General features: G+C 36.7%; 1 protein-coding gene across 3 annotated transcripts in view; it reads right to left on the bottom strand.

Annotated features, from left to right (window-relative positions):
• reps2.S (RALBP1 associated Eps domain containing 2 S homeolog) overlaps positions 1-20202 on the bottom strand; it is a 65585-nt gene that overhangs the window by 30810 nt on the left and 14573 nt on the right. For 2 of the 3 annotated variants that reach the window (XM_041584102.1, XM_041584101.1), the window contains exons 3-7: positions 9279-9388; positions 3198-3339; positions 2202-2265; positions 1456-1598; positions 237-313 (exon numbers count right to left, since the gene is read on the bottom strand). In XM_041584102.1, the coding sequence (XP_041440036.1) occupies positions 237-313; positions 1456-1598; positions 2202-2265; positions 3198-3339; positions 9279-9388 (536 nt within the window). Of the gene's footprint in view, positions 1-236; positions 314-1455; positions 1599-2201; positions 2266-3197; positions 3340-9278; positions 9389-13776; positions 13883-20202 lie in introns of all 3 variants that reach the window. The other variant, XM_041584103.1, reaches the window with a different exon arrangement.

The raw sequence follows: 20202 nt of genomic DNA, 5'->3' as shown, positions 1-20202 counted from the left end.
CCTTCAGCTGATGTTTTATGAAAATTCTCTGCAGCTGTACACAACCATTTGCTATCAAGCATGTAGAAAGTTGCAGTTTAACAGCAGCTGCATATTTTTTTAGCCTTGTCCTAAAAGAAAAATAACATTTTCTTTGTAGCTTCATTTGCCTCACCATTCCAGAAGGTGAAATTACAGTTGCATGACTATTACAGTACAGTAACTTATCCTGATAATGAACTGCTGATCATATGTACCTCTTTTCTGCTATGGCAAAGTGTGCTTGTTCCATGACAGCCCTCATATGCATCACCAGAAATCGGCTTTAATGAAACTGCAAATAGAAAATTGTTATTGGCTACCATATCTTTATAATAAAATCTTAAAGTGCCTATAGATATACTGCTATTGCTAACTAAAATGCTAGCTAAAAAGCAATCAAGATAATTGCATATCTGCAGGCGTACCAGAGGCTGCAGATGCTGAAGGGCCTGACTTGTGACAAAATATCTCAGTTCCCTGTGAGTACTGACTTGCCAGCAGCACTGGGTAACCATCAACATCATCTGTTATTTGGTCCTGCATTTGCGCAGCCCCATGGCGTAAAACAGAGCGTGTAAACACATTTTATATTATTTCCTGTTGACCAGGCAGGCATTAATTTCAGTATACAGTTAAATTAAACAAATAACAGGCCAAGGAGCATTATTGTTTTTATTATTATTATTATTATTATTATTATCAACATGAATTTATAAAGTGCCAACATTATGTGTGAATGACCTTTGTTACATTATGTTTTTACTATGGAATGACCTATTAGTGTCACGATCTAGACAACAGCCCGGGGTTCATACAGTGGATGAAGGTCAGTTCTGTTGCCAGGGTGAGCAGCGTATTTTATGCATATCTGAATTAATGCTACTGCCTAAAAACATGCGGTGCTGCATATCTTACTATATATCTTTCAAATAGAAAGGACACAGGACATAGTGGCAATTGCCACGGGTGATTTGTACCATTTTATGATTCAGTGTAAAGCATGTTTTCATATCCTTGTTACAGGCTACTTGTAGTACGGAAGTGTCCTCGTTCAAATATGCCATATGGCACAGAACAAAAAGCAGAACTAAAGATAAAAGGATTGTCCTCTGATGAACTGGATGGTGCAGAACTGAATAGAATGGGGCTTTGAGGAGCAGAAAACGAATCTGTTCTAACACAACAGCATTATTTATCATATTATCAATTATATTTGCAAGCAAATCGGATACAAGCTGTTTTTGCACCTTTAAATACTAAAAAACAAAGCTCCACTCTAACATTTATTTTCCATTTTTGTTATACCCGTTTACCAGAGAATATCAAGTCCTGTGTGACTTTTTATTGAAATAAACAGAGATGTTTGTTCTACAGCTAAGAACAAGCCTCAGAAATATGAAATTTATTGTTACAAAATTAGCCTAATCTGCTCACCAGTTTGAATGATTTCTGCCAATAAAGTCTGGGGCAATGTATCTGGCACCTCATAGCCATTCTTCCTTACAACAATGAGGTGAAAAGCAGCACAGAATTCAGCCAGTGTTAAAGCTCCATCACAGTCTACATCGCTAAGATCCCTGCATTGAGGAACAAAAAGCCACAGAATAATTACTAAATTGTGGGTAAAGCAGATGTTTGTCAGTAAAAACAATATATTATGGGCTGATTATATTCTCTATGGCAGAAATATATGTTTCACATATTAGCCTGCTCTGAATGAAAGACAAATTTTGCAAATTACCTACAGTATGTGTGTGTGTCTGTATAGGGTGATAGTGTTTTTACCAAATCCCAAAAGAAATTACTCCAAGGTGTGTGTGTATATATATATATATATATATATATATATATATATATATATACACACTCACCGTACATCAGCACTCACCACTCGTGGCACTAGTCTTTTGTGAAACAATGTGGCACAAATTGTTATTAACTCCATCTTCTTATCTACGCTATTCGATCCACAAGGGACGTCAATGTCCCTTATGGGGGGACCTTTCATGTCACAAGGGACCGTCAAGGAGACGCATAGATATGAAAATGTGAAGATATGAATTTGTAGGTAGTTAAAGCACCATGTTGACTAACCATATTTAGATTTTTCTGTTTTATACTATGACACACATGTACGTTTTAAAACACAAAATTTGTTAAAGTAATGGATATCTTCTTACCATATATGTGAGAGCTCTGAAATGTGGAGCTTTGATTTGGTAAAAAAGTTCTTTGCAACAGATCCTATGGAAAATTAAAAAAAAAATTGCAATTGTGCATTCAGTCAGTAGTGCAGTGTGGAACTATGCAGAATGATAATAATGACTGCTGGAAGAGAAAGGCTGTTAAGAAAGGCAAGCAGGAGGTTGTCTAAGAACTGAAAACAGTACACTTAGTAAGGCTGGTACGGTTAGTGGAGGAAAGGCAGGGGATAAGTGGAAGATCCGAAATACATAACTAGGCAGGATCATCCAGGCAATCAGTCCAAACAAGGTATCAAATCCAATAAGGGCAAGAGAATGTGTCAGAAAACTATCCTGGGGGCCTAGCACCTAGTCATTAACACCACTTACACCACTGTTTCTAGGAGTTGCATGACACATTGATAATCCTATCACAGTAACTACACAGAATCAACACCTCTGTGAATTTCAGATGTCACCTCTCTGAAGATTTACAATGTGACGTTGTGATTGGATTAGTGGAAGAGCCTATATGCAGAGAATTTCCCACACCAGTCATTTGAACTGAAGAAACTGCTCGGATGAGTAGTGAAACGTCTTCAATAATTACTCGGCAAGTCCAGTTGTTTTTTTTAATTATTATATTAGATATACTATGACCTGGATGAATGAAAATCTTTATAGTCACCACTTACAGCAATTTGTTAATAGGATTAGTTTGGAGAAAATGCTGCATTGTGGAAAATAATATGGTCATCTTCATTCATAAACTGCACTTTGTATACTGCGCTGTATTTATAAATTATCCTTTCGATTTCTGATATGTTAAATAGGATATTTTCAGTGACTCGTGCAATATTAACTAGTAAAATCTATGGGGAAATTTGGAACTGAACTAGTATATACATTTTCTTGTTAAACTGAATATGGCCTATAGTGTGACAATTCCTTATAGCATAAAGCTATACAGTATTTAAACAAAAATACAGTTACCAGAAATTAAGGACTTTAGGTCAGGCTGAAGTGTTATAAACTGGTTAGTATAATAGTCTCGCTGTTCTTCTGTTATCCTCCAGGGGTCCTCGGAGTAATTACTAAAATCATCAAGTGATTCTCTTTCAGCTGAGAGTGAAAGCTGTGTAAAAATAGTTATTGCTTTGTCAATAAAGATTAATAAAACACTTCCCCCTTCCCATCCCCAAGTAGACCTAATTTGACATTTTAAAATGTTTTAAAGAAGTATTCAAACCTCCATTTATCATGTGACATAAACATGTTTACTGTACATTATTATGATTATGATTTAAAACATGACTGTAGTGGCCATGACTGATATTGCTAACGTACCGTGTGATAAATGTATAATGTCATAGAATATCGCAAATGTAAAAAGACACTGTGTTGTCAAGGTTTTACATAGGAAGTCACTTTGTTTAAGTGGTGAAATATTAGTGTAACCTGCCATGGCATGGGTTTGCACCAGTTTTTGTATGCTGTAACTGAAACTTGTTTCTTTTAACCAATATACAAAGATGATATTAGACATCTGTTTTAAACTCCCTTTACAATAGATAACTCTATGGGGCAAATTCCCTAAGATCCGAAGTTGCAACAGCTTCGCCGCACTTTTGCCAGGCGTAGTTTCGCCAGCGCTACGCAAATTCACTAAAATGCGAAAGTGCGCTCAGGGAGGCGAACGGTAGCGAAGTTGTGCTACCGTTACTTCGTCAGGCAAAGGAAAAGTTACGCTATCGATGCCTAATTTTCATACGGCGCAAAGTTAAAATATAATGGACGTATATGCTGCAGAAACGACATTACACTACACAAGTCCAGGAAACCTTTAAAAAATAAAATAAAGGTGTTATATTGCCCTACACATGTGCCCACTGTATTGTTGAGTTGCCATATGTTACCAAATGTAGGGGGGAAGGAGGGTACCCCCTAAAAAATTTACACCCTTAAAAAAGTAAAAGACGCCAGTGTTTTTTGGGACTTAGAAAAAAAAAATTTCCAAAAACTATTTTTGGACAAACTCCTATCTATTGTATCGAACTTCGCCTGGTCTGACCTGGCGAAGTAAAGTCTGGCGCAAGAGGTAACGTTCAGTAAAGTGCGCAAGTTAGTGAATTAGCGTAGTTACATTCCTTCAAAAGAGCACAACTTCGCCTGGCGTAAGGGTGCGAAGTAGTGCTAGCGAATTTACGCCAGCACCCGTTAGTAAATCCGCGAAGTAACTAAATGACATCACGCTGGCGAATTTGTGCTAGCGTCAGCCGCTTCGCGCTTTAGTAAATTTGAACTCCATCGGCTCACTGGTTAATAGAGCCAGACTTATAATAGAGGATATGGGGGAGAGGGATCATTCAGATTATAACCAAAACAATTTTAAGTGCCAACTAGGGCAAAAAGACAGTTTACTTTCTTGTTCACAAAATTTCTTGTGCATTGTTTAAAACTGTTTGAAGGATGTAAAGTGGGACGTCAGTAGAACATGACATTTTTCAATAGGGTAAGTAAAACTGTAATGTTTTGCAAGAGGTACCTGTGTCCCACAGACTTGGTATTGCATACAGAAAAGCCCTCTATCCCTTATGTATACTAAACATGTCTGTTTGTGTCTTTTTCATATGTAAGAGTTACAGTACTTAATGCACTAATAGGTATTTAGGCCGTTATGGAATGCCATAAAATTGTCAAAGGCAAAAGTATGCATGAGCTTAAAGGGATACTGTCATGGAAAAACATGTTTTTTCCAAAACGCATCAGTTAATAGTGCTGCTCCAGCAGAATTCTGCACTGAAATCCATTTCTCAAAAGAGCACTGAAATCCAATTCTCAAAAATCTGACATGGGGCTAGACATTTTGTCAGTTTCCCAGCTGCCCCAGTCATGTCACTTTAGGATGGAATTACTTTTTGGCAGCCTGTAATTTCTCCTACTTAATGTAACCGAATCAGTCTCAGTGGGACATGGCTTTTACTATGGAGTGCTGTTCTTAGATGTAACAGGGAGCTGTTATCTTGTGTTAGGGAGCTGCTATCTCATTACATAAACATTGTTCTTTTGTTAGGCTGCGGGGGGGGGGGAAGGGAAGATATCACTCCAACTTGCAGTACAGCAGTAAAGAGTGATTGAAGTTTATCAGAGCACACGTTACATGACTGGGGGCAGCGGGGAAATTGACAATATGTCTAGCCCCATGTCAGATTTTAAAACTGAATATAAGCTTAACTCTATCTTTGAGTTCAGCACTGCTGGTCTCTCTTGTAAATATATGCATGGATAGGGCAGCAAAATAATATTAAGGGTTTCATGTTTCTCTGGTCAGAGGGAGATTCCATGGAAGAAAGATCCAAGATACTGCCAGGGTAAAGAATAAAAAAATACCTGCCTACCTGGCACACCTACCGTATCTGGCATAAATTGGATGGAACAGCATGCAGATGTTTTAAAGGAACAGTAACACCAAAACATGTAAGTATTTTAAAGTAATGAAAATATAAAGTACTGTTGCCCTGCACTAGTAAAACTGTTGTGTTTGCTTCAGAAACTCTACTATAGAGTGTGTAGCCATGGGGCACCATTCAAAACTAAAAAAGGAGAAAAGGCACAGGATATACAGCAGATAACAGATAAGCTCTGTAGTATACAATGGGCTTCTTCAGTACTTATCTGTTGTTATCTACTGGATATCTTGTGCTTGAATGGCTGCCCCTATGGCTGCAAAGCAACTTGTTTATATAAATTATTGTTATTAAAACGATATTAAAACACACCAATTTTACCAGTGCAAGGCAACACTACATTATAGTGTCATTCCTTTAAAGCACTTTCATTTTTTGGTGTTACTGTTCCTTTAAAGGTCTACTGCCCCGTCCTCAATACACCGAAGAAAGGGGCAATAGCCCTTAAAACATCTGCATTATAGCATTATAATTTGCAAAAGTCTACTATGAGGAATACCATATGCTGTGACATAATACTGTATTAGAAGTTGATGATATTTATAATATCTCCTTTGTCAATTTATATGTTTCAGTTGCAGAATTCCTTAGCGACTTCCCTGGTAATCTATGGAAATTCTTGTGAAATATCACAATGCTATTGTGCTATTGTGATTCTAAAAGCGTGTGTGTATGTATGGGTGCTGGGCAGTGTCGGACTGGCACACCAGGGGCCCACCCAAAAACCTTTGACTAGGGGCCCACTCTATAAGTACTATTATTCTTCCTCTCCTCACTCGACCTCTTTTCTCCTAGTCTCTTTTCTTTACATACTATAATACTATAACCTGTTATTCCATCTATTTAGCCACTTTGTTCTCATAAAAATAGGGAATGACGATGAAATAGGCCAAATATTTAGCAGCATGAGGGCCCACTGACACCTTGGCCCACCGGGACTTTTCCTGGTATCCCGCCAGTCCGACACTGGTGCTGGGTTTCATTTGGAGGGGTTCATCTTGATATACTTTGGTCTTTTTTCAACTCAACTTAACTATGTAACTATGTAATAAGTTCAAATATGTATTATATGTTTGTATTATTGGCTGCACACTAAAAAGAGAGAGGCTGAGATAAGAGCTTTGGCCGAAGGCAGAATAAACAAATCCACTGAACTTTTTAAATATACAGTATATCAATATATATATAAAAACCTGGGGAAATGATGAGAAAACTACCACTTTAAGGGCAATAAATATTCTTTTTCACAGAAACTGGAAAGATCAGGGACAGAGGGGACACAGGTGAATGTACAGTTTACCTAATGTTACAGCACAGGGAGCGTAATAGGATAAAATAAGCCTCTGCATGCACATATGGACACATAGAAATACACAATGCAGCAGTCATGTACTGCAAAAGTGTCCGACCTGTGGCACTACTTATTAATTATTATTAATTATTAGCCCCTGTTCTTCATTTTCAACATATTGTTATTCCCATTCTTCCAATGATATATATAAGGGGATATATTATCCTTATAGAACTGAAAAATCAATATTTTTGAAAGAATACAAAGGTAAGAGTTTTTTGTTCAGTAGCAAAGCTAGGTCAGGATGTACTGGCACCCAAGGCAAGTACCGCTTGTCCCTTCTCCCGCTCGCTACCCCTTGTACTCCCCAAGTTAAACCCTAAGCAACTGGCTCTTTTGCCTACCCCTAGTTCAGACCCTGTTCACTTGTACAGGTATATAAAAAATAGTTCATGTATTGTTGCTGTTCCATACAGCTAGTCATCTAATATTTGACCTTAAAGAACTAAATGAGCTTGCTCTAGGTCACTAGAATAGAAATGACAAAAAAAAATCAAATTTGGCACTCCCTATATAAGTGTTGGGTAAGAGCCCTTGCTGTAACCCACAGAGCTACAGTACAGTTACAGCTCAACAGTCTCAAGCTGGGAAACCTAAATGGGCAGAATGGTTTGTAAACCTTTTTAATATGATATTTATGAGCTTTTAATGGTAAAAATTTGGGATTATTAAATATAATTTTTTTACAATTCTGTGCACATAAAGCAAAAACAAGCCATGTGATTATTGTAACAACGTGCAGCTGGTATGCAGCAAAAAAAAAAAAATGATATTCCCTGTTGACGTTGTACCATGAATTAAAACTGACCAGTTTACATCTGTCTAAATCCATCCAAAGGTTGTCAAGAAACTTGAATAAATATAATATTTTGATAATGAAATACATTTTTGACAGGATGTTGCATTCTCACTCAATCCTAGCTAGGGATTTCTGCTGTGCAGTTCTAAATTATTTACCTAGCGTGGATTACCTAGTGGAACCTTTAGAGTATTAGCTATACATTCTAACATCAATTCCTTTTTCTTGATTCAGCAACAGAAATGTTAAATAATCTGAAGTACATTCGTTATAGATATATTACATTTTATTACCAGGACTACAGACAAAATAACAAAATAGACACATATAAAACTATAGCACCCTGTAACTGGGATTAAGCAGTTTCTTCTTTAATGATCAGGGAGCCAGATAATATGTTTAAAAAAAAAATGAGACTCCCAATGCAAGATAATAATAGAACAGATTGGGCTTGTTTTGTGCACAGCACAGTGCTGGGAAACATTTGTTCACCTCTCCATAACCTTAGCTAAGAGACGTAAGCCATACAATAAATGGATGTTTTTAATGCAGGAAATATCAATTATCTTTGTTTGTTTTATTAAATATTTTCTGCAACCCCCCCCCCAAAAAACCTTAAAATTTGACTCTGCGGGAGAGAAGATGTGTAACTGGAAATGTCTCTCTATTAACCGTTTCAGCAAAGAATAAGACCTAACAAGAATGCCTGCACATTTTGCAGTTATACTGAGGAAGATGGTACAACATCCACAAAAATTGTGTTTCATTCTTGCTAAAAGAAAAAAAAAAGAAAAATAGAGTCGGTAAACTGGTGACAAACCAAAATGCTAGTGTGTACTTACAGTCTCCATATATACTGTATGTGTGTATATATATATATATATATATATATATATTTATATATATATATATATATATATATATATATATACAGTATATATATTGCATATTATGCTGCTTTATGCTGCATATTATTCTACATAATGAAATCATCTGTCCACATAGTGTGTAAGGCTCCATAAACATAAATGTTTTTTTTTAAAAACTGCTAATTTCGTAAATATCTTTTTACATTCTTGATTAGCTGCTGGCTATTATTTAAATCATAGCATTATTGTAGAAGGCAGCAGAGAATGATATAGTACAAGCCAAAAAAACAAACCGATAGACCATGTCAGCATTTTGCTGCTGCAATTGAAACACAGCGTCTTCCTATTCTATAACCTAACTGATCTATGTTTTTATACCTGTAATTGAGCAATCACAAACAGGTACCTGAATAGCTCGAAAGAGAATATATAGGGGAAGAATCCCATTTTTAGATTGTGCAGTTCTGTTGGCGAGATCCATGGTTGTCAGCACAGCACAGTATGAAATATGTATATGCAGAATATGACTGAGAATTCCCACAGGGCTCCTGCGGTGTATATGATATGGTTATGCATGGATTTGCTTACCCGGCTAAGTGAAAGCTGCAGAGGTGCAGGCTGGTTTTCATAGTTCAATGGCAAGTGTCCATCCTGCTGAAGTAGTGCAGGTTGTCTAGTCTCGTATGCTGCTGCTGCTGCTGCAGAGAGGGAATAATAAGGAAGAATCCATCACATGACTCAGAGGTTGCTGTTGCATGGTTACAAGGCTCCGAGAGGTAATTAACTGAATTTAAAGAAATACAAGGTGGCTAACCAATGTGATGCAAGGAAAAACCTGAAATACCAGGAAACAAACATAAGAGAAAACAAACTGAGTAAATAAATATAAAATGCACATTATAGTCAAGGGAGCTACAGTTAGACCTAATTGTATAGCTTTGATTTGCTTTACAATGTTAACTATCTGATTTACACTATTTATTTTTATATCAAGACAGACTACATCTTTTTTGAAGCTGGAATCTTTGTATATTGAGTAATCCTGCTAATGGTTTTACCTATTTGGCAACCATTAAAGGGGTGGTTTACCTTTAAGTTAACTTTTACTATGTTATAGTGTGGCCAGTTATAAACAACTTTTCAAATTATCTTCATTATTTATTTTTTTAAATGATCTGCCTTCTTCTTCTGACTCCTTCCAGCTTTCAAATGGGGTCACCTACCCCATCTAAAAAGAAAAGCTCTGTAAGGCTTGATATTACTCATCTTTCTATTTAGACCCTCCCCTAATTATATTTCAATCTCTTATTGAAATCATTGTATGGTTGCTAGGGTAATTTGGTCCCTAGCAACCAGATTGCTGGAATTGTAAACAGGTGAGCTGCTGAATAAAAAGCTTAATAACACAAATAAAAAAATGAAACTCAGATGCAATTTCTTTTCTCTCTGTGCATCATAAGTTGATGCAAAAGTGAGCAACCCCTTTATTGTATCACTGTATATAATAAATAATGCACTGGTACTGTAATACAATGGACATAAAATACCTGGGATAAAAGAATTTCCTCTGTGGCAACGTATGACCAATGTTCCATTTACCAGGTTAGCGCTCCTTTATATCAGAACACCACACATTAATAATAAAGTAAATTCCCAGGTTTATTTAAATATTCACAAGCTATGTTCAGGGTGATCAGTTAACAGTACTGATGTATATGTGTAACCACACTAGTGCAAATTCAACCTTTTCTCGATTTGTATACAGCAGAGAGAGTTGAACATAGACAGTATTTCAATTAAAACCCGATACAAAAAAAGAAAAGGTAACAGGTATATATATCTATATATATGTAACCTATTAGGCCTTATTTACCAAGTGGAAGTCAGGGTGAAAAGAAAAACAGGCTCAGTGCATCTTATATTTAAAGGTTTGCCCTTTCTGCATTTGGCATTGCTGTAGGGGCAGACAGAGATTGGCACAAAGACCCCAGGCATAAGCACTCTATGCATGAGCACTAATGGGTGTGCTTTTGCTCCCCTCAGTGATCTTGCAGTTCTGTCTGGGGTCTTGGTCAATGACTCCCAGTATGTATGAACAAACAATGGCACATCCAATGCTGTTAAACCAGTTGTGAGTTGTTTATTAGCTCATAATAATGGCAATGTTTCGGGCCTATACAAGACCCTTTGTCAAGCCTCAAAGCTGGGCCCTTGGCAGTGTTGGGGCCATACACCTGGAGGCACCTGATACCAAACAGGTAACACTGGAAGCAGCACTTCATTCTTGTATTGCATATATGACTCCCAGTATGTGACGTGTACAGTTATCTATAAGAGGTTATATTCTATACAATATTCTTTTGCACAAAATAGAAAAACATTACATTTTTAAAACATACAGTAATAGATGCATTGCATGTCTTTTTAGGTAGCAGTTACTCTGTAATCACATGCAAAGATAAGTATTAGATAATCAGAGTTTTAAAGCTGTGATGAAGTATCTTTCACCACTGGTATCCCAAGTACATACTACAAACGTCCCCAGTCAGAAGTTCCTTCTCAACACACAATTAATAAGACATATCATGTGAATTTAAATTATAGTTTAAAATGTAGCAAATATCAATACTTGTCCTTTGCATACAAAATAAATTACTGACTGGAAGATGAGCAAACCTAGCAATTTTGTATTATGTACAATTTCCCACATGCAAACACGTCTAAGAGGCATATTTACCGTATATACTCGAGTATAAGCCGACCCAAGTATAAGCCGAGGTACCTAATTTTACCTACGAAAACTGGGAAAACTTATTGACTCTAGTATAAGCCTAGACACAACTACAGCCCAGTCTCCCAGCAGCGCACATTCCGCCAAAGCGATCCCCCCCAGTGATCAACCCGACTTCTTTGCAAAGTTGATGGTGACAGAGAATTGCCAAATGGATTACTGTGTGCATTGTCCCACTGTCCCACTACCATGTGCAGAGGGTGCTGTGTGATATTGCCATCACTGTTAATCTTTCGTATAACCAACAGAGGGCGCTGTGTGATATTGCCATCACTGTTAATCTTTCGTATAACCAACAGAGGGCGCTGTGTGATATTGCCATCACTGTTAATCCTTCGTATAACCAACAGAGGGCGCTGTTTGATATTGCAGTCACTGTTATTCTTTCATATAACCAACAGAGGGCGCACTGTTATTCTTTCATATAACCAACAGATGGAGCTGTGTGATATTGCAGTCACTGTTATTCTTTCATATAACCAACAGATGGCGCTGTGTGATATTGCAGTCACTGGCGCTGTGTGCTATTGCAGTCACTGTTATTCTTTCATATAACCAACAGAGGGCGCACTGTTATACTTTCATATAACCAACAGAGGGCGCTGTGTGATATTGCAGTCTCTCCCCAAGTGAACTGTTGGTATAGGAATGATTAAAAGTGACTGCAATCTCAGCAACTGCCCGCTGACCCGAGTATAAGCCGAGGTAGACTTTTTCAGCACATTTTGGATGCTGAAAAACTCGGCTTATACTCGAGTATATACGGTACTAAAGAGGGAAAGTGATATAATACTCTTATTACTACCAAGAATGAATTTTCACTGTTAGAAATTTCTCCAAGATCATGCTGGCAAACTACCATTATAGAGAGCGAGCAGCCACTTTTGGATCTCATTATCTACATCATTCCCCTCCTTGCTAATTTTCCAAATTTTTTTTCAGACGAGAATTTTCCAACTAAGTGGCAGATTTTTCAAAGTTCGAATGGTAAATTAGTTTTTGAGTCGGATCTTTGGTCAAAACTCACAAATTCAGTTGGGAATAATCCAACTCCAATTCGAGATTTATCATATCTCTCGACCCTGGGAACAACTCGAATACGATAGTACGCCACCTAAAACCTGCCGAGTTCATGTAGAAGTCAATGACAGTGACCCATTTGAACATGTTAATAGCCTTCCTGACATTTTAGTTTTTTTCAGAGAAAAAACGTGATTTGAGTTTAGTCGTAGGGATGGGCGAATTTGACTTGTTTCGCCAAAAATTCGCCGCCGGCGAAATGTTGCCGCTGCCCATTAAAGTCTATGGGCGTCAAAAAAATTTTGTCGCATGGCGAATTTCTTTTTTTGACGTGGTCTTTTTTTTTGACGACACCATACAAGTTTATGGGCGTCATTTTTGCGGCGAAACAAGGCGAAAAAATTTGCCCATCCCTATTCAATCGAATTCTATTCGAATTTGAGTTTTTGCCTCGGTAATATTCACTCGAATTTTAGACGTTCACGTTTTTTCTTAAATAAGATACTATTCGAGTACATTGGTGAATTTCTACAGAGAATTTATGCCGCAAGAAAATGTGCCACATTTCTCTTGCAGCAACAAGAGAAAATATGAGAAGTTAGAATAATATGCAAATAGTGCCCATACAGCAGCATTATACATAGTACAAGATAGGCTGTTTCCCAAGTTTTAAACTTTTTTGAGATATCAATACAGGATACATGATAAGGTATAATTCATCGTGTACATTTCAACATTTCACACATCCTTATATTTCATGAAATTCCATATCGATTATATTCCTACTTCTTAATACAGGTATGCAATCCATTATCTGGAAACCCATTATCCAGAAAGTTCCATAGACTCCATTTTATCCAAATAATCCAAAAGTTTTTCTCTGTTATAACAAAACACTACCTTGTACTTGATCCAAACAAAGATATAATTAATATTGTTATTTGGGAGCAAAACCAGCCTAGGGGGTTTATTTAATGCTTACATGATTTTGTAGTAGACTTATAGTATAAAGATCCAAATTACGGAAAAACCCATATTCCGGGAAAACCACAGGTCCCGAGCATGGGATAATAGGTCCTATACCTGTATATTATTCATACACAGTTTATGCTTCTTGTGCATACCTTTATTTTTGAAGAATATATTAAACAATAGCACTATTATTCCATTTTAATATTAGTTTTCCATTACAATATGGGTGTGGCAATCCTGCAACATACACGAAAATTACAGGTACCCACATCCCCTTCCCCCCAAAGAACCCACTTATCTTACCAGAACTGTGATGGTCACTTCTGCTTTGCAATAGGCTGTGTCCATAATTTTGAGGTGACATTGGGGGAGATTTTTTGGGCGATATAACAATGGTCTTTGCATCTGACTTTAAATGAAATAGAAATTACAATTAGATTAGGACATTCAATGTGATTATAAAAAAATATAATAATAAATATATTATTATATTATATTATTAAAAATAATTGTATTTTGTAATTTTTTTTTCTTTGCAGGCTAACAGAAGCAAATGTACTCTTTTGCCCAGCTCTATTTTCTGCATTGAAAAGGTTGGTTGTATTGCAAGCAGAAGCTGTACTTTAAAGTGCAGAAAATGGAGCTGGGAAACTGAGCAGATTCATTTTACTGAGCTTGCAAAAAAACAAAAACAAAACAGGCAGAGAACAGCAGCACCAACACTCAGGGGGTTATTTATCAAAATCTGAAAGTTTTCACTATTTTCTGAAAACGAATCCGTCCAAATCCACATGGACCCCCCCATTTATCAAAACATTTTTCCTAAAATTTCTTGTGCAAAAAAAATCGATAAAATCGTGAAAAACTGTGAATCATATGGATTTGTTGCCGAAAACTGCTATTTTTTCAGATTTGATGCCAGAAACCTACAACCTATTGGACCATTTTTAATCAATTTGGGCTTTTAGAGATTTTATCATTTTGTTGGAATTGTCCCGCTTTGCAGCTCTCTTGGTTTCCACTGATTGGTTACCTGTCAGTGACCTGAGGGGGGGCATATGGGTCATAACTGTTGCTTTTGAATCTGCCCTGTATGGTGAGGATCAAAACCAAACTTACTCAACATTTATGACCCATGTGGCCCCCTTTAAAGCCACAGTCCTCTAGAATGAAATCCCGCCACTCTCCATTCATTTATATGGGATTTTTAAAAGAGTATTTATCAATGGGTGAAATTGAAATACGCCTTTCAAAATCCCATAGAAATGAATGGAGAGTGGTGGAATTTCACTCTAGAGGATTGTGGCGACCTCTAAATTCACTCTTTGATAAATATACCCCTAGGGGAGCTGCAAAGCAGGAAGTAGTGTTATGGCTATTGCATACATCCCAACTGTCCCGTTTTGAGCGGACAATCCCGCTTTTGACAGCTCAACCTGTTGTCACAGATTTGTACTGATAAGTCCCGAGTTTCTCTTTGATCTGCTGCAATGAACAGCCAGAAACAAATGCAAAGTTTCTAACTTAATTGGGTCTGGCAGACAGCCCAGAATAGATACTTAACATACTTTTGTAAGATAAGAAAGAAGACTCACAGCTTTAAGGCCAATTCACCTTCATTTGCAAAACTGTAATAACATATAAAAACCACAGAGTTGTGTTCAAACTTTCATTACCTGCCAAATTATGTAAAATTAACACAGGGGGCGTGGCCACAACAATGGGCATGGCCAAAAAATTGCGATGCTATGCACACCAAATCTTTTTGTCCCTCTTTATGTTTCCTAAATGTTGGGAGGTATGCTAATATGTTAGACATTCAGTTACTCCAGCATTTATACATTACATTTTTATGACTATATTAGAAACATTTTTTATTTTGCACAGCCTTTATATTTAGGGAGAAGGAATACCATTTTACACTTTGGGTGCCAAAAGTTAAGCACCCTCAAGTTATTACTTTTACTTACCGGACACCCCGGGCCGGTGCTCCTATCAGCAGAAAACCACACCAGCCCAGGGTTTGTCTAGCAAGCACCATGAGCACCCTCTTCCTGCTTCTTCGGTTTTTAAATTTCCCAGGGCAGACGCATGCGCAGTAGAGCGAAATAGCCGGCATTTTTGCTAAAGTTCAGCTTTTCGCTCTACTGTGCATGTGCAGTCATGTCCTCAATGCAAAATCTCCCTGTCTTGACCCAGTTTTTTCCAACACATACATTTTTATTTTGTATGTTATATAAGGCTATAAACAAGTTGTACGTGCAGATAGAGTAATGGTAATGAGAGAGAGCAAAGTGGTGTCAGAGGTAACTATATGAACCTGCTTCAGCAGTTGTCCCTGTTTTTGTGACACATACAGTGAATGATAATGTTCGCTTCATGTAAACATTATCATTATCATACTGGGTGTCAGTACACCGTGTTCCTCACCAGCAGCTTTGTGTACCAACACATATGTGAATTGTTTATTCCCAAGCAAACTGCATGTGGGGATTTATGATTCAGACAATTGATTCCATGCTGGAATGAAATCATTCCAGTGTGGAAAATCATTTGGTGAATATTAAAATATTAACTGCTACACTGCTTTAGGAGTCAGAAACAGCAGTGTAGAGAATAGATAGGGACAGAAGCTGTAATCAGTACCAAGTGCATTCACAAATAACTTCCAAATCATTTACAAGTTCTTTATACGCAATTTGCTGTGGGCCCGATAATATCTAGTTATACCACTGGCTAACTGCTTGATTGTAATATTCCCTGGACAGGGAATGGTATGATTACTGATGTAATAATAATATAATAATCAGTGGCAACCTGAGTGATGTGTCAAGTCTATACTTGACTATACAGACTATACAGACTGCAGTAGCTTAGAGGATACAGCAAAACAAGTGGCAGGACATTAGGTTAATGGAATGGCACGTTTTCATCAATTGAGCAACCAACATAACACCCTGAACAATTAAAATGTTAGCAGTCCACAAATAATAATGCCTTTTATAAAAAGTAAACTTATATCCCTATATTTGACCACTTGATATATACATAAACATTCTTATATCACAGATTTTATAGGCTTTTTTTTTAGGATGGGTAGATTAATGTAAAACACTAACCTGGAAAATGGAAAGGATATATAAAATATATATTTTTACATAGCGTTTCTTGATTATTTAGGGTGAACACACCCTTATATTACTACAGCTCTACAGAATATTACAGCTCTGCAGAGTATGCTTCATAAATGCATGATGATCATAAGAATAGTTTCTAAATAAAAAGCGATCAATATAAGGCATTTTCTAAATTGTCACATGATACTGCCTATAAATAAAATGTGCTGAAATGTAATTGTGGCATCTGTTTTTATAGCGTAAAATGCAAGAATTATATTAACATACAGAACAAAGAAAATCTGACTTTTAAAGGATGAGTAACACACAAAATGAAAGTGTTTTGTATGAATTTAAATACACTATTCCGCTTCACTGGTATAAACTGTGTGCTTGCTTCAGAGGCTTGAATATAGTATAGAAATATGATATATTATAAATAATTTATTGTGCAGCCATTCAAATTGAAGCAGGGCAATAGGCCAAAGGGTTACATAGAGATAAGCTCTGAGTGCTTAAAGGAAAAAGAATACCATATTCAACACCCCGTCTCTTTGTACCTTTTCATTTTTAATAGAAGTGTGTGAAAAATATCTATTGGGTGCACTTTTTAAAAGCATGTGCACAGGGAAGAGGGTGGGTCTAAATAATTACTGAATGATATGTTTTCCTACGAAATCCTTTGTGCGCTCCACAACAGGCTGGACTCACATTGTGGTCACATAAGCATCCCAATTTGACCCCAACCCCCAGTCTATACCTGGATATATAGTTTCTGCAAGGCCTGTTCTTGAAAATGCATTAAATAAATATGAAAAATGTAAGTTTTTGCTTACGTTTTACCCATTCCTCCTCCCATCCATTTGCTCTGATGAAGCTCACTTTGAGTTTATTTTATTTCAAAACATACATTTTGTCAGATTTGTCCAATTAAAGGCAAGCAAGGCCCTGGAGTATGAACTGCCAAAATGGGAAACCAGCACGTTAGTAGCTCACATTTAAATACACTTTAATGCCCATAGTCTAATGAAATCTCTATCTCTGTAACTGCTGTATAACAGGACAAAACAGTCACAATGTGTCAAAGGCCTAAGCAATACAAACCAGGAGCGCCATAACAGATTACCCTAAAGCTACACAAGGAATTTTATTCTGAAGATAAAAGATGCATCACGCTGCTGCTATACAGCACATAATTTAATTGTCATAAACAAGGTAAGCAAATCCTAGATATGCTTATGTGCTGTTCTTTGAAGTAGCATCACAGGTCAGTAAATTATGAAATGTCATACTTCCATTACACATTAATAGAATTACATGGAAGCAAAGAACAGGAAATACAAAACAGATTTGGCCTATAAACATCTTAATAATTTCAGTTTAGGTATGGACTGTACTGAATGTCCGGTATACACCACAGCATGCAAAAAATGCAACATTATGAAAACATAAATACATCAATAAATGTGTCTAACACTGTAAACTGTAATAACAAGTTTCACCCACTGCTATTAATGCTCATAACTCCATAGAATTCAGCCAGCCCTGTATCTCATCTATGGGCCAGTATGTATTATTTTATTTTCACAAAAGAAAAAATAAGTGAATAAATAAGTGTGGTATTCCTAGTCTCAACTAGGGGCACATTTACTAAGCTCGAGTGAAGGATTAGAAGTAAAAAATCTTCGAAGTTTTTTTTTGGGTACTTCGACCATCGAATAGGCTACTACGACCTTCGACTTCGATTCGAACGATTCAAACTAAAAATTGTTCGACTATTCAACCATTCGATAGTCGAAGTACTGTCTCTTTAAAAAAAACTTTGACTACCTACTTTGGCACTTAAACCTACCAAGCTTCAATGTTCCTTCCCCATAAGGTTTCAAGGTATTTGCGGTAAATCCTATGACTTCGATATTCGAAGTCGAAGGATTTTACTTCGAGGGTCGAATATCTTGGGTTAATTAACCCTCGATATTCGACACTTAGTAAATGTGCCCCCAAGTGGACTGTGGTTTTGTTCCCTATATATCAGTATCGTTCAGTGTAAAAATAAAAACTGGGTGAATAGGCTGTGCAAAATAAAAAATGATTCTAATATACTGTAGTTAGTTAGGCAAAAATGTAATCTATAAAGGCTGTAGTGACTGGATGTCTAACATAACAGCCAGAACACTACTTCCTGCTTTTCTGCTCTCTTTGTTTTCACTGATTGGTTACCAGGCAGTAACCAATCAGTGACTTTGAGGGGGGGCACGTGGGTCATATCTGTTGCTTTTGAATCTGAGCTGAATGCTGAGGATCAATTGCAAACTCACTGAACAGTTATGTTCCATGTGGCCCCCCTTCAAGTCGCTGACTAACTCAGAGTTAAAGAGCTGAAAAGCAGGAAGTAGTGTTCTGTTCTATTATGTTAGACATCCAGTCACTCCAGCCTTTATACATTACATTTTTGGCTAACTAACTATATTAGAAATATTTTTTTATTTTGCACAGCCTATCTATTTACCCAGTTTTTATTTTTACACTGAACTGTTTCTTTAAGCTGTATCTGGTAGAAATACCAGCCCTGCACCTGGACTAAATTCCTAACCAGATTGTGGAGTGTTTTCAAAAGGATAATCTTATTTAATGTGTATAAGCAGCTTTCACACACAAAAGGCCTTTTACCAGTGAAATTAACTTCTGCAGTGAACAGTGTGTGTGACACAAGGCCAAAAGATATATATATATATATATATATATATATATATATATATATATATATATATATATATATATATATATATATATATATATATATATATACAGTGAATAAAGTACCCCCTCTTGTAAAATATAAGGATATTATAAGTTACCGAGGAGTTTCATGACCATATAAAAACACGAGGCCAAAGGCCGAGTGTTTTTATACAGGTCATGGAACTCCGAGGTAACTTCTAATATCCTTATATTTTACAAGTGGGGGTACTTTGTTTATTATAATACACAAGTTTTAGTGAGTCATGTGACAGAAATGACATCAGAACTCACCGTTTATAACTGATGACATCAGAACTCACCGTTTATAAGGATATAATTTACAGGATATTCATGGCTTTTGTGTATTATATATATATATATATATATATATATATATATATATGTATATATATATATATGTATATATATATATATATACTTACTCGGTAAGGGCAGCACTCCGCCTTTGTAGCATCCCTTGGGTGCACGGTAATATATAGTATAAGCAAAAAGAAGACCAGCAACACCGAGATCTCTTGTGATATAGTCAAATCTGTATTGTGAAATCACATGCAAGCCGACGTGACGTTTCGGTCCACACAGAGAGCCTTGATAAAGGTCCCTGTGTGGACCGAAACGTCATGTCGGCTTGCATGTGATTTCACAATACAGATTTGACTATATCACAAGAGATCTCGGTGTTGCTGGTCTTCTTTTTGCTTATATATATAGTGAATAAAGTACCCCCTCTTGTAAAATATAAGGATATTATAAGTTACCGAGGAGTTTCATGACCATATAAAAACACGAGGCCGAAGGCCGAGTGTTTTTATACAAGTCATGGAACTCCGAGGTAACTTCTAATATCCTC

This window comes from Xenopus laevis, chromosome 2S, assembly GCF_017654675.1.
Source record: "Xenopus laevis strain J_2021 chromosome 2S, Xenopus_laevis_v10.1, whole genome shotgun sequence".
In the NCBI taxonomy this organism is placed as follows: Eukaryota; Metazoa; Chordata; class Amphibia; order Anura; family Pipidae; genus Xenopus; species Xenopus laevis.
Note: the sequence above shows the minus strand (reverse complement) of the source record. Positions and strands in the feature narration are given on the sequence as shown.